This window comes from Schistosoma mansoni, chromosome 4 (assembly GCF_000237925.1).
Source record: "Schistosoma mansoni strain Puerto Rico chromosome 4, complete genome".
NCBI classification, from domain to species: domain Eukaryota; kingdom Metazoa; phylum Platyhelminthes; class Trematoda; order Strigeidida; family Schistosomatidae; genus Schistosoma; species Schistosoma mansoni.
This window is the reverse complement of record NC_031498.1, coordinates 27,469,668-27,484,533: the sequence shown is the minus strand read 5'-3', so window position 1 is coordinate 27,484,533 and position 14,866 is coordinate 27,469,668. Positions and strand designations below refer to the sequence as shown.

The window sequence follows — 14,866 nt, the reverse complement described above, 5'->3', positions numbered from 1 at the left end:
TTATATTCGTGCAAACTTCGTGGTATCATCCTTCGCATTCGTCACACCGCATGCTGCTTTCAACGAGGTATTGACAGCCTATGAGTTTTCGATTGCTTTTCTTGCACCGTCCAGCTATCAAACAGGGGTTTCCAAAAAGAAACTATCTAAAATAATACCCAGAGACGACAGTAATTTATGACCATAAAAGTGGAAAACTGAAGATTGCTAGAACCGAAATTGTTAACAAAATATGATAGAAACAAAGTACCCAAAAGTACCGGCGACAAACTACCTCGGGAATAAAAACGATAAACTAAGCAGAGTTTTTAACTGAAATAAATTCAATTGAAGTGTAAACAGTAGCCTTGATACGTAATAAAAGATTAGAACAATAAAATTTACTCAGCTAGGTCAGATCCGTTGACTCAGTCAAGAGAAGATTAGACACTCACGGAAACATACTGGAAATGGAACAACTTAGGCTGTAGGCCTTCTGACCATACTACATAAATTTGAATCTAATAATTTTCGAGGCAATAGCAAGAACGTCCGAAAATCATGATTTAATAAATTGTGAGTAGGTTTACGTTTTTCTCACCAAGTAGTCACTGACTGGAACGCCTTAGCCGAAATAGTTACGCTGGATCAATCGGTGAACATTTTTAAGAAGGAGCTGGATCTTCACTGGAAAATAAAGTACAAGGATAAACATAGGTTCACTGACCTATTATCCATCTATTAATGAGGAGTTAAGACTGGATGCAAACAGTGCGACAGATTAAAACTGGTCATTCTGGCACTTTCCTTGCCCTGATGACTGGATGTCGTTCGATTGAGTTTGTTGTTTAGTTGTATCGACTTTATATCATTTTGCAAGCTTAACACAATTTAACTCCCTCAGTTGTAGCGCCATTTGTAAAGTTTTGCGGTGTAGCGGGATAAAATATCTGTTCCCGGTTCTAATCTCAAGATTGTCTTAGTTTAAGGCTTGCATTTCTGCTAATTGTTATCAATTGCTTTCCCTCATAAGTATAAGTTCATTGTTTGTGCTTGCTGGCTCATCGACCTATTTTCTCTTGTTCTTATCTTCCATCTCTCCTTTCTCACGATACACTTCATCTTCTCCGGATACTCAAAGTACATTCTGACTAGGTATAAACTGATACAACGCTACTGACTACTAGTTCTAATCGTCAGGCTACCTCAATCTAACATTATTTTAGACTGTCAATGGCTTCTGTGTTGAAACGAGAGTGGTTTCTATGTTATTACTGAGGCGTTAGCTTTTTCTATTATTCTTTTCTCCACATCCTCTTGTACCCTATACCTCTAACAAACAATAAAAGAGAAACAATGGTGACATTCCTCGAAAAGGTTTGGTATGCATGCAAAGGAAGTCAGCAAAAATGCTTCCTTTGTCCCCTGCCCGGGGGAAATATTGGAACTTTCTTCCTAAATGTCTTACTGAAGGTGAAGTATCTCGAAATTCACATCAAGTCGTATACTTACCTCTTGCACTTACGACTTGTCAGTGGTCTTGGAAAGTTACCGGTAAACCCATGGTCCACCAAACAAATTATTTAAAATTATTGTGATCGTATTAATGGCGAAATAAAAAACCACATTTTCCACACGTATGTTTGATTTGTCTACTAGTAACGCGTCGAGGTTAGATAGGGGGTTTATGTGCAATAAACGTCATTAGAAAATGTTGATTACAGTATAAATAGTAGCGAAACCTCCAACTTACATTTCCATATGGTCAATGTAAATCGTAAATGTTGTCCGATAAATTCTAAAGTTGAATGAAAATCAACCCTTATAGTGAGATTATACTTTGACATATTTGTCACCAATGCATGACCAGATTAGGTTTGCTAAAATACCTTCAAGAAGAAGATATGAGGGATAAATTAGTTGACCGACCTACTCATTTGGTAATTCTACATTTTCGATGGAAACAGCAACCAGATTGATGTGAAATGATCTAAAAACATACATTCGCTAGATTGTACCATACGTGACTTTAGGTATTCAGCCCCTTCACACTACTTGTTACTAACATCAAAAACAGGTCTTCAGAAGTGCAGATCTTGGGTTTCACTATTTTCACTTGGCAAGTGACCGAGTAGATATTTTGTTGCGTTTCCTTTCAATGCACACTAAATTCCTTCAAGGTATGTAGACTTTACTTCCTCTTTTTGTTTGCTTGGGATACTTTGATTTAGTGATGGCAATTAGTTTGTTGATGCATCTGCACTGGTTGTGTGATGTCACCTTGGGGATTGCTAAGACGTATGATCCAATTGTCATGTGTCTGTATGTATATGTACACCTGAACCAGCCGATGTTGATTATGAGGTTGAGTCGGGCAGACAGTTGTGAAAATTGTTTTGATAGTGATACAGCCAAAAATATGATTTGGTAGCACAGAAACGTTTTTTTACTGTGTCTCAAACCTTCATATTATTTACATTTTACCTCTTGGCATAGGGGATTTCTGGTTATAGATAGGAAGAATATTGGCTTATTAACATATGTAATACTTTCACTCCAACGATTATATGAAATATACGTATTCGAAACCCACTCGTATTCAACTTATTTAATTTCGTTATTCACTAACGCAATTTAAGTCAATAACTAAGTATGAAGGTTGGCTATATGCATATTTCGATTGCAATCTTCATGCGGTCCGATTCGGGTCAGATATAGGACCACTAATCACCATATCAAACTTCATGTTGAGTTTAGACTCATAAATAGTCGCTCGTTTTCAAGGTATATAGTTTAATATTTTGTAGGTCTGAATTGTTGGTAACATTAGTAGGGTAAAAATTCATTAGGGGGTAGTCACGTTCTTGCTTGGTGGTAATAATTCAGACTACGCCGACTTCATTTCCATGAACAAAACTATTCTATCGTCATTTTCCTGCCTTACTAACTAGTTTGAACACCAGTTTCGCAGATGTAATCATTTGGTGTAGATCCGGTATAATCGGCTAACATGCATTAAATTTGTTGATTATATACTGATAAGGAATGATTTGAATATTTGAACTAAGTTATTGTGTTTAACTCAAAATACCTTCAAACTGCATTAGAATTCCAGAATAGTGTTCACACTGTAATGGGGTTTCAATCTTATTGATAATGATTTAATTCTCATAAGTTGCAATTCGAGATTGCATATCCCCAACAGAGATTGCAAGCGAGATGGTTAAAGAGGAAAAAGAATGCAAGTTAGAATAGAAATTACGAGGACTACTAATAAGAGATTTTAGTTATTTTTAGTGTCCTATTATAATACTTCCCATACTATGGCATTTGTCAGTCAGTCAGTCAGTTACGACGTAGAACTTCGTACGTACGTACATCAGTTCGAGTTGCCATACCATATTAGCACAGAGATGATGTTATCGATTCAAATCCCATATTGGTAGAAGTAGTAAGAGTATAAGTATTATGTGAAAGATAAGGGTTTGAAGATGTTATTGAAAGAGTATAATACGGTGAAATAAATTTGGAAAGAGAAAAAGGATACGGACATGAAGAATTCAGAAGATTAGAATTTGGTAGAACACAAAGAGTGTATGCACCTTCGCCATTGCAAACGATTTTGAGCCATGTCATTCAAGGTCTCTAACCATCGGTTGCTATCATCTCGCGAATCCCAACCAGGTAGTCTACACCTACCAACACGGCCCAGTCCACTTGTCAGCGACTTCATGGATTTATGCCATGTTTTGGTCTGGCCGCCCCTAGCTTTCTTCCAACCTACTCCTACACCATAAAGCATTGCACGTCGGGGCAGTCGGTGGTTGGGCATACGTAACATGTCCCAGCCATCTCAACTGATGAAGTTTCAGTACTTCATCAATCGATTTGCCATCCTTACCTAGTACCCGTTTCCTAACATCTGCATTACTTACCCGGTGGTCCCACGATATACGAGCAATGCGTCGGAGACACCTATGATCGAATACTAGTAGCCTACGAATGTCCTCTACTCTTATCGGTCATGTTTCACTACCATAAATTAGGACAGAACGAACTGCTGCACAGTAAACCCGTCCTTTTGTTGCTAGACGGATATCTCGCCTACGCCATAAATGGCGCAAGTTGGTGAAAGCTAGTTGAGCCTTTTGTATCTATGCTGAGATTTCGTCAAACACCAGACCACAAGGGCTGATGAGACTCCCAAGATAAGTGAAGCTGTCAACACGCTCAACTACTTCACTCCCTATCATTAGTTCAGGTGTCGATGCAACCCAATCCTGAAGTAACATTTTGCACTCCGAGGGAGAGAATCGCATCCCGAACATGCCTGCATAGTTGCTTATGGTGGTCAGAAGACTCTGCATTTTGTCAGCGTCTTCACCAAATAAAACTATGTCGTCGGCGTATTCTAAGTCAACAAGTGAATCTCCCGGTAAAAGTTCAACTCCAGGAGATTGAGATGATGAAAGTGATATCTCTAAAAGCATGTCAACGACAAAGTTAAACAAGAATGGGGAGAGTGGACAGCCCTGACGAACACCACTTGAGGTAACCAATTCTGATGACAGTTCGCCATAGGCTCTAACTCGACCAGTTGTGTTCGAGTAGAGAGCCTTTATGAGGTTAATGTACTTCTTTGGTACTCCTTTCAGTGACAAACACTGCCATAGAACCTCACGATCAACGGAGTCAAATGCCGCCCTAAGGTCAAGAAATACTACTATTGTGGGACGTCTGAACGTGTCTATGTTCTAGGACCTGACGTAGAGTGAATATCTGGTCTATGCAACCACGTCCAGGTCCAAAACCAGCCTGGTTTTCTCTAGTCTGCTCTTCACGAGCTTTGGTTAAGCGCCTAAGTATTATTGAAGCTAATATTTTAGACACTATATTAGTCAAACTGATCCCTCTGTGATTGTCACAGGAGGACTTTTGTCCTTTCTTATAGACTGGCACAATCAGTGATTGGGACCAGTCAGATGGAATTACGTCCAGTTCCTAGATTCTACCTAAGACCTCAGTCAATCTCGTTGCTAGTACTGGACTACCATCCTTAAAAATCTCAGGGGTAAACCTGTCAGGGCCTGCTGCTCTCCCTCGCTTTAGATTTCCTATAGCTTTTTCAACCTCGTAGAGAGTTGGAGGACTCACCTCAATTTGCCATTCAGGACGACTGGGGATCGTGGGTAACTGAAGTGTGGCTGAAGGCCAGTTGAACTGATCCCTAAAGTGTTCTGCCCATCGATCCAATCTCCTGGATTGAGAATAAATGATATGCCCATCTTTGTCTGAGATAGTTTCGCTAATAGTTGGGTTCTTAATGCCGCTTTCTTTAATAAGTCTGAATAGCTGTCTGCTGTTACCTATTGCCGCTGCCTTTTCCATCTCTCTTGCTTTCGCTACCCACCACTGTTCACGATCATTGCATAGGCTTCTTATTAGCCTTCGCTTAAGCCGACTCCGCTCTTCGTTATGTTCAGAGCCAGGTGGGATGAGTTTTCGAGCATCTATCAGTGTGGTAGATGCTGCCGAGATCCATTGTTTCTCCCTGACCTTATGGCTTACCTTACTAGTGGATATCACTGCTGTTTCCAAAGCTTTACGGATGTCATTCCACGCTGCTTCGGGGTGGGCACAACTTACATGTTTGTCTAACTGTTTTTCCAGTTGTTCCTGAAATATATTCTTAGCTTGCTTATCACTAAGTAGAACCCTTAGAGGTTTCCCTGCAGTGTCTTTCCTACGTCCAGTAAGACGCAGACAGATACGTGCTCGCACTAGAGCATGATCTGAATCTAAACATGTGCTCCAGAATAAGCGACAGTCTTCTATTGAGCCCCTCCATCGGTGGCTGATAGCGATGTGATCTAATTGGGTCCAACGTTGGGACGAATTCGGGGGTCGCCATGTCAAAAGATGTTTTTCCTTATGCTTAAAGTTAGTATTTGCAAGAAATAGGCGGTTATCTGAGCACAGCTGCAACAGACGGTCGCCATTATCTGTCCTTTTAGCCACGACACCATAAGATCCACCCAGGTGTCTTTCCCTTTCACTTAGTTTACCTACTTGAGCATTAAAGTCACCAGCCGCTATTACTACATCAGAACGCCTAGCTTTTCGGAGAAGGTCAGGAAGTTTCCTGTAAAACTCATCTTTTATATCGTTTGAGCTGCAGTCAGTGGGAGAGTAGGCAGAGACGACGAAGAGGCAACGACGAGTTTCCCTATCTTTCCGAGTCCTTACTGATCCATTTAGTCGGACAGCGCATAGACGACTGTCTACTGGGATCCAGTCTAAAAGAGCTAGTTCTGCCCTACGACTTAATGCTATACCTACTCCAGCGAGGCCACGGGAAGCAGCATCAGGGCTTCCAGATACACGAAGCGTGTATCGAGATGGTTCTTTATTTTGATTAGGTGAGGTCAAATAAATGACACTACTCGAATCTTGTATGCGCGTTTCGGAGACGCAGCACACATCGATGGTGTAAGATTCTAGAGTCCTAGCTAAGGAAGCCTGTTGTCTTATTTGGCACAATGTTCGGACATTAAAAGTTCCTATATGTAGTTTAGAGCGTGGTTTCAGGAGACCAGGAATAACGTTCCGTGTACTTGGATCGATTACCCTAGCGGTGCGAGGTGATAAAAGGACGTGGGAAGGGTTAGTCGTGGAGATAAGAGAGTTATTAGGTGTAGGAAGGATTCGAAAGTGACCAACTTGGTCTCGTGTGTAGTTACGGGTATGAAGGCTAATATCACTTCCCGGCTGCCCACACCGTGGAAGGGTATTTCTTGAGGGACCTGAAAAAGAAGTTGGATTAGTGTTGGACTTAACGACCTGGGAGCGTGACCGCAGTGCCCAAGGGACAACTGCTTGAGGCTGGTCACGCACGGCCTTTTTGTGGGGGATTTTTGACGTGTTAGCTCCGTTCTTCAAAGGACCTTACCGCCGGAGACGGAAATCCGTGGGATAAGGCGATGTGTGCATTTTTAGGGTCGACCTTTTCTAACCCCACCCCTCCTTGTGGGAAGGCAGCATCGCTGTCATGCTGGTTGTCTGAAGGAAACACCTTACTGCCGTCACACCTCTGTACAGTCAGCAGTACGACTTCACCTTCGGACCTTGGGATTGCTGCTTTTAGTCTTACCGCTCTTCAACCGATCTGTCTGGCATGGTAGGACCTTGAGGAACGATTGTTCCAGCCAGCATAGCTCGATTGCTTCATCACGATAGGCAAGCCCAACCACCACGTCAAGGTAGCAGCAACGGTCGGGGTATGGCATTTGACCTCTTGCCCAGCTTGCTAACTAATTTATTCTATGCGTACTATCAGCAATGGTGTTATACTGTGTTAACCAGATTACATTATAATCTTTATTATCGAATAATTTAGAGTAAATGATAGGTACTTCAATTGACTCACGCTTTCAACTATGAAAATGCTAAATCTCCACAAAACCCCTTCTGATAATTAAATGATAGGTATTTTCCGGCTTCGGAAAAATATTTGAAAATAAATATTGGATTAAAATGAACCATTTTTTATACCTCCTCATGTGTTATTTTAATAAATTTGTTATAAGGGGCTTTCAACGATGTAAGCTATTCGATTATCTCATACATTTTTATGTAGCACTAGACGAAATCAATATTCTACTCTTCGTCATTACTGAGTCTTCATATGGACACTGAGTTGGAAAATGTTTTGGGGAACCCTAATGAAGTATCAAAACTTCTATTGAATAAGAGTTTTCAAGAGGTTAGTAAATGTTTCCAATACTTCCATTAATGTATTTCAGATTGTTAATTATTTCGATAAACTTCTGACATCTGAGAAGTCAAATAGATTTAATTCTCTTGAAGCGCTTCTGGGTAATGTTTTTTTGACAAAATGGTTTAATATTTTCAGAAGGTATCAGTAAACATGAGCAGCTGTTAGAGATATATGAGCATGTTGTTGATTCCTTATGGTCGGAAGAGGTGGATACTTCTGTTAGACTTATATTTTTTTCATTTCTAAATAATAATGTATGTTGATCTGTCAATTCTAAATGTTTTTAATTATAGTTAGATTTTCTGGAAGATTGGAAGGTTGAGCGCTTGTGCTTCCGAATGATTCGAAAACTAATTTATGTGTGCTCAGAGCCATCACTGTAAGATCATTCCTGTTTATTATTATTCATCAATATTTCAGTTTGTTCGATGTTCTAGCGAGGGCATTAGTGAAGCTGGAAAACTCGAATACTGTTTTAAGTTCAATGGTTGATTCACTTTGTTCTGTAGAGTAAATAAATTTTTTAAAAGAAGACTGTAATTTCAGGTGGCACAACGAAAATATTATATGCTTATTGGATATTCTCAGTAATTATAGCTTACAACAAAAGTCCATGGAAAAAATACTGGAAAAATCTCTTTCCAAGATTACTTCATGGGAATTAGATAAACTACCAGTTTTTATACAAAGTATCCTATTATTTTCTTTCCCGGTTTGTCTACTTTTTCCTAATTATTATTTTAGTTAGAGATATATGGAATTTCTATTCTTAAAACTTATATCACTTGTATATGGTAGTAATAGTTGTCCGCCCGAATCATTTGAAGCTATACGCGGCCAGTTAATGATGAAAATATTCTCATTAGTTAAAGCAAATCAACATTTTGGAAAAACTATTTTTGAAACTGTTAAGGTATTTTCTCTGTTTAGTTTATTTTTTTCCCACAACGGGCTATTAGTGTTTGTCCAAATCGTTAATTGGTTCGGAATTCTATTATACCGTTTTAATGACCTTACTCCCCAACCGAAGTACTCAATCTCAAGTAAGTATTCTTAATTATCCTAACATATGTCTGTGTTCGTTTATTAAATCTTTCAGTTATTCATCTTTTCAGATATATTGCTACGTTTGTCTGATTAGCATTAAAGTTGGGTAGGTAATGTTTAGTAATACTTCGCCAAAAAATACCGAAGGAGTCAAGATAATAGTTTAAGTAATCATACTGAGAGAGACTAAACATTGAAAAATATAATTCAAAAGGAAGAAGTGAATTCGAGGAACAAAATATGTGGAATAGTATTGAAGATTAAGTCATGTAGCGATTAACAGTAAATTAATCTACATTACTGTCTGATTCTGACCCATTTCACCCAAGGACTCCATTGATAACACACCTTATAGATCTAAAGGCTAGTTGTATAAATGCCTTACTGGCGAATATCTAGACACTGTTGATAAGTTTGTGTAACCCTGGACTCACAATGTCATCCAAATATTACATCCACTCGTTTCTAGATTCATATGAGCAACCCTAAAGTCCCCAGGGGGAATATATGGTGGTAAAAGATATGAACTAACAATCAGGTCTGAATTCATTGTAGAGTAAACGACCTACAAAACTAATTTACTCTAATCGCTTATAATGTATGATCAATTTTATTTTCTGTGATGATAATTTTTATATAAGGATGTTATTTTATCAGATAGAATCAAACCCAGCTGTTCTGACTAGTAGTCTTGTCTTTAATAACAACTCATTAGGAGGGGATCGCGTAAATAATCCAGCTTCATGAGCTGTCATCGCTCAGCAACCACATCATCATGAGGTTTGTAATTGTCGAGTTCAGTGATCAGATTCTACTAATTGTCAAGTAGTACGACTGTAGTCGGTTATCAGGAAGTATATCTATGTTCTAGAACCTGACGCAGGGTGAATATTTGGTCCCCAGATCTGGAGCCATCCTAGTTTTCTCAGATTTTCTCTCAATATCAAAGTATTATTGAGCTAATATTTTAGACTATGTTAGTTAAACTGATTCGTCTGTGTTTGTCACAGGAGTATTTTTGTCCTTGTAAATTAGGACTATCAGCGATCGAAACCAACCAGACGGGATTACGTCCAGTGACTGAACCGTCATTCTTAAAGATCTCAGACGTTAGTCTGCTGAGCCCTGCTGCTCTCCCTCGCTTTAGATTGTCTATAGGCTTTTTAACCTCACTAAAAGTTGCAGGACTTACACCAGTTCGCCATTCAGGTTGCTTGGAAATGGTAGGTAACTTAAGTGTAACTGAAGGCCAGTTGAACTGTCCCCTAAAGTGTTCAACCAATAGTTCCAGTTTCCTGGATTAAGTGAATATTGGACCTGTCTTTTTCCGAGAAAGTCACTAACAGCCGGGTTTTTAATATCTGTTTCTTTGATAAGTCTGAATAATTGTCTACCATCACCTATCACCTCTGCCGTTTTCATCTCTTCTGATTCTGCTATTCACCATTATTCACAGTCATTGTGTAGGCTGAACCAGATTTATGGATGTTACTTTCATTATGTATGGCAATTTAATCCAAAAAATCAATTCATAAGTGTAAGTCACACCATAAATTGCTTATTGAAATACAAAATCGACTTATGTTAGACAACAGTTGAGAAACTGGAAGCAGTGGTCGGCCGTCTCGTCACAGAATGGGGTTCCTCAGTAGTGCGCATCCACGACTCCGCACACGGGAACCGGACCCTTCGGTTTCGCACATGAATGCTTAACCTGTAGACCACAGATTCGTTATTTGGAGGTGTACAAGTTTAATTCCAATGAATATATGTTATGTCCCGATAACGATAGTGAATGATAACTTTGGGATCTATTTATGAACTAATACTATGCATATATTTTTTATCGTATAGTTGCTAAATAACTAAACTATTCATATTCATGTCCCCCTTATCATGAGCTTTATTTTGAACTATAACTGTTGTTATATGATTTACCATTCCTGAATTATGCCCTGTCTATTATTTACTATCTCCCTATTCACAGCCACATTTAGCTGAATCTTGTACAAATGTTATTTTCTATTTTATAGTATGATGTGGTCTGTTTGGTTGGTGTATAAACTCAGTATGTTTGAAATATATTGATTCATACCGCAGAGGCGTTTCTGGACTTAACTGGCTGGGCTAGGCAGAAGCAGGACCGATACGTACTCTAGACTGCTCGTACGGGTTTCATGTGTCACTGGTCCGATTGATAATTCTCTGCTCTCTGATTGGCGGTCTTATCACGTTGAACATTATCAGGGCATCCACTCGGCCACAAGTTATAACGGTATACAATATTGTGCGACTATCTTCCGTATTTGTTAGTTAGATACGATGAATGATGTAATCCGAAGTAATCTGCAAGCATAAATCGTAAATTGCTGTCCTGAAATAAAACTTTGTTAAGTGTATTTTCAGATTTCCTGCTTTTTTCTCGTATTAGTATTTCGGTCTGTGATAACTGTCTTTTAGCAAGATACTCTTGTTCCTTAACATGTATTATAGGAACAGTGTGCTCATGCATATCTATTAAATTTAAGTACTGTGTACTGCAATATATCCTTGCGAGGCTGGTTACAGATAGTGATTTCGTTGACATAACTCATAAATATAATGTAAGCTCGTCCTTAACTATCTTATCAAGCTATGTGTACTCAATAGTGATTTAGAGTTTCTCGTATATCTTAAATCACCAACTTTTACTGGATGTAGTGTCGTGTGAAGAGATCAAGTTTTTTTATTTTTCCTATGCTAATTATTTTTATCTGCCATATTTTTATAAAGGCCACTCAATTACTGACTACTTCTATTTTAACGGGATTTTCTGATAGTCACTTGGTGTTAGAGTCGTCGTTTCTTCGTGATTTATGCCGACTACCGGATGATCCTAAAGAAATTATCCTCAAACTTAGTGAACACTGGTAAATTTACATAACATTGTTTGTCTGTTGAATTTATCAATATTGTCTGCTTTTTACGAAGACCCGACATAAAAACATTCCGAGCTATCATGGAATCGTGTGTTTTTCTGCTTACTTTTAATTGTGGGGATATATGTTCTTGTTGATTATCCGACCAGTTTGAATTTATGCATTCATACTTGTTTCGTTTGGACTAGTACGAACATATTTACTTTGATGAGCGATTTAACTGGTCCTGTTATCTAATATCAACCACTTTCGGAGGTAGTGATCATAATTCAATTAGTGTCACCGTCTTGAAACATCGGTTTCATTTGCTTAGACGTGTGTCACGAATATCATTCCAGCAGCTTCCACGTAGTGCATTATTTGTCGACTCTGAGACGGGTTAGAGAAAGCGGAGAGGTGGTGAGTTTATGGTTTGGGACCATGGTATAAAAGAAAGTTGTGTAGGACTGGGATCTGTCAGCCTGCTTCGGTCTGGGCACACGAGAAGTATCACAGCCCACACACAAATCAAGTGACTTGTGTGGCGCATACGCATTCGGTACCCCGTTGTACCAATATTTGTGTCCAAATAAATAAATAAAAAACAAACGCCAGCCTATCACGACTCTCTGGTTTGGGTCCGAGAAACGGTGCAATTCAGTGATTTGAGACGTTATCAGACATGTCTCGAAACAAATCAATTGCGATTCTGTTGTAATATTCTTTTACATTCTTCATAAATATGAAATTTCTTTCACTGAAAGAATTCCGAATTGTCTCGTTCGTATTGTTAAGTGAATTATGTCTCCTATTATACACTATTCTTGTTAACTGCTTTATATATTTATTTCTCCATTCTCTCCAAATATACTCAACTTTCTCCACAATGTTATTTATACTTTGTTTGGCGCATTCTATTGGTTTCCTGTTGTATCTGATTTTGTGCTTCAATAAAAAGATAAAGTCACTTTTTCATCCGTAACTTAGAACTTGGCACATGTGCATCGGTTTAAGTTGTCAAGCCAGAGATGAAATTATCAAAAGAAATGATGGAGTATTCGATGCAGTAATGGTATCAGTGGTATTAAAAAAATTAGGTATAAGGAATATTGTTTGGGAAGAAGAGCTAGATTCATAGAGTAAAGGATACAAGTTCGTTTTCAAACCCAAGATCTAAGGGAAGACAACAAGTGATTGCATTTGCTTCATTGATACTAATTCTGAACGATGTCACTCAAAGTCTCCAACCATTATTGATAATAATCGCTTGTATCCCGACTAGGCAATCTACAGTTACCGACATGACTCGATCCACACAGTCAATAACTTCATGAACTGATGCTATATCTTAGCTTATACACACTTGCAGTTCTATAGCAAACGTCGCGAATCGTGTTATCTAACGCTTCAGCTATAAAATTATCATCTGGATAGGATAAACACCAATGTTTTCGAAATCATAGATACAATTATTTGTATACAAACTAAATTCTTTTCATTGAATTCTTTTCAATACTTAGCACTTCAAAACAATGGGAGTTCACTGTTCAAGGAATGATCCTACTTGGTTTTACTCTTCTTCGAGCTGCATGTTCATCCTCAACCGGTTCTACAATTAATAAATCAAGTGGACGTTTGTCAAAATCACTGTCAACTTCACCTTTTCAAACTCATAATACATTAAAATCACGTATTTTATGCTCTGGCTTAGATTTACTTTTGCATATTTTCAAGGTTAGTCATTTTGTTTTTTCTTGTGCTGCTACTCTTCTTTTATCCTTAGTATTACGCTACTCAGATGTTCAGTTGTTTTACCCATAATATTTAGTCTTCGCATTACATATAATTGTTGTAGATTAGACACTAAGTAGAGTTAATAATAAAATAGTATTATTAATATCACTATCATTATTGTAATTGTTTCATTAACTAGGTGCTTGGTAAGTAGTGAAGTGATTACTTTGTAATTAAGACAACATGACCTTCAACAGCTGGGCTCCACCTACTTTAACATTTCAGGACCTCGCAAAAAGTATTACTCGAGATAGATTATATGAACGCATGCCTGGTAAACGAGCTTCATTACTATTATTAATACTTAATGATTAATAAATTTATCCCACTTCCCCTGCAGTCCTTTTAGGTTTACTGCCCGTCCAAAGCACGGATGGTAGAGGCTTGGGCATATGGTCAGTAACCCCATCCTGTAGAAAACCTTGCGAAAAAACGCTAACCAAACAATTATTTCAACCGTTTAAACTCTGCCTCGGGAGTTAAAAGGTCTGTGTTTAAATGAGTTATGACGCCTCATGATGAAAGTCGAGATTCTTTGGGAACCGCGGGACCGATGACCCTTCTGACAATCAGAACAAAAATTAACACAGTACATGGAATATCTGCGCAATATAGAAGGTAGGGAGGACCATTCAAGTGGCTGCGGAAATGAAAAAATATAACCTGGCCATATTTAGAATAAGTGAAATCCATTGCACGCAAGTTGGACTGAAAAGATTAACATTGGAAGAGTTGCTGTTATACTCAGGCCATGATGAAAAAAATGCCTTGTACACAAGGAGTTGCACTGATGTTGTCTAAAGAAGCACGAAAAGCACTTACAGGATGGGTGCAGGATCATCAAAGCATCCTTCGAAACAAAGGAAGGGATTATGATGAATGGCATCCAGTGTTATGCATCTACCAATGATAGCCATGGAGACGATGAAGATCATTTATATATATATATATATATATATATATATATATATATATACAGGCTCGTAAGGACGTGAACATTAAATTTTCAACTGTCTAAGTCAATACTGTTCTGAATGCATGTCCTGTTAATTTGTGACGTGATAAGATCGCTAATCAGAACACTATTTGTACAATCTTAACACTGTACCAAACCAATGACTCAACCGGTATGAGAAGCCTAGAGCCATTATTGGTCCTTCTTGCCTAGCCCTGCCTGTCGAGTCCAGAACACATCTTTTACCGCATGAATCATATATTTCAGACATACTTGGTTCATATAGAAGCAAACCAAACCACATCATACCATAAAATAAATAATAACAATTATACAAGGTCAAGCCAAAATTGGCTGATTGTGAGGTATCGTGATGAATCGACCGAGCTGTACTGGCTGGAACAATCGTTCCTCAAG

The 14,866-nt window shown here is 38.4% G+C and overlaps 1 protein-coding gene across 1 annotated transcript; it reads left to right on the top strand.

Moving 5' to 3' along the window:
- Positions 1 to 7,663: 7,663 nt before the first annotated feature.
- On the top strand, positions 7,664 to 13,738 carry Smp_016240 (hypothetical protein; the record flags this gene model as incomplete). Its single annotated transcript, XM_018797366.1, has 9 exons — positions 7,664 to 7,741; positions 7,782 to 7,854; positions 7,892 to 8,010; positions 8,050 to 8,135; positions 8,177 to 8,266; positions 8,303 to 8,468; positions 8,505 to 8,669; positions 11,576 to 11,712; positions 13,221 to 13,738. The coding sequence occupies 9 exons, from the start codon at positions 7,664 to 7,666 to the stop codon at positions 13,519 to 13,521; spliced, it is 1,215 nt and encodes a 404-aa protein (XP_018652415.1). The 3' UTR covers positions 13,522 to 13,738.
- Positions 13,739 to 14,866: the final 1,128 nt, after the last annotated feature.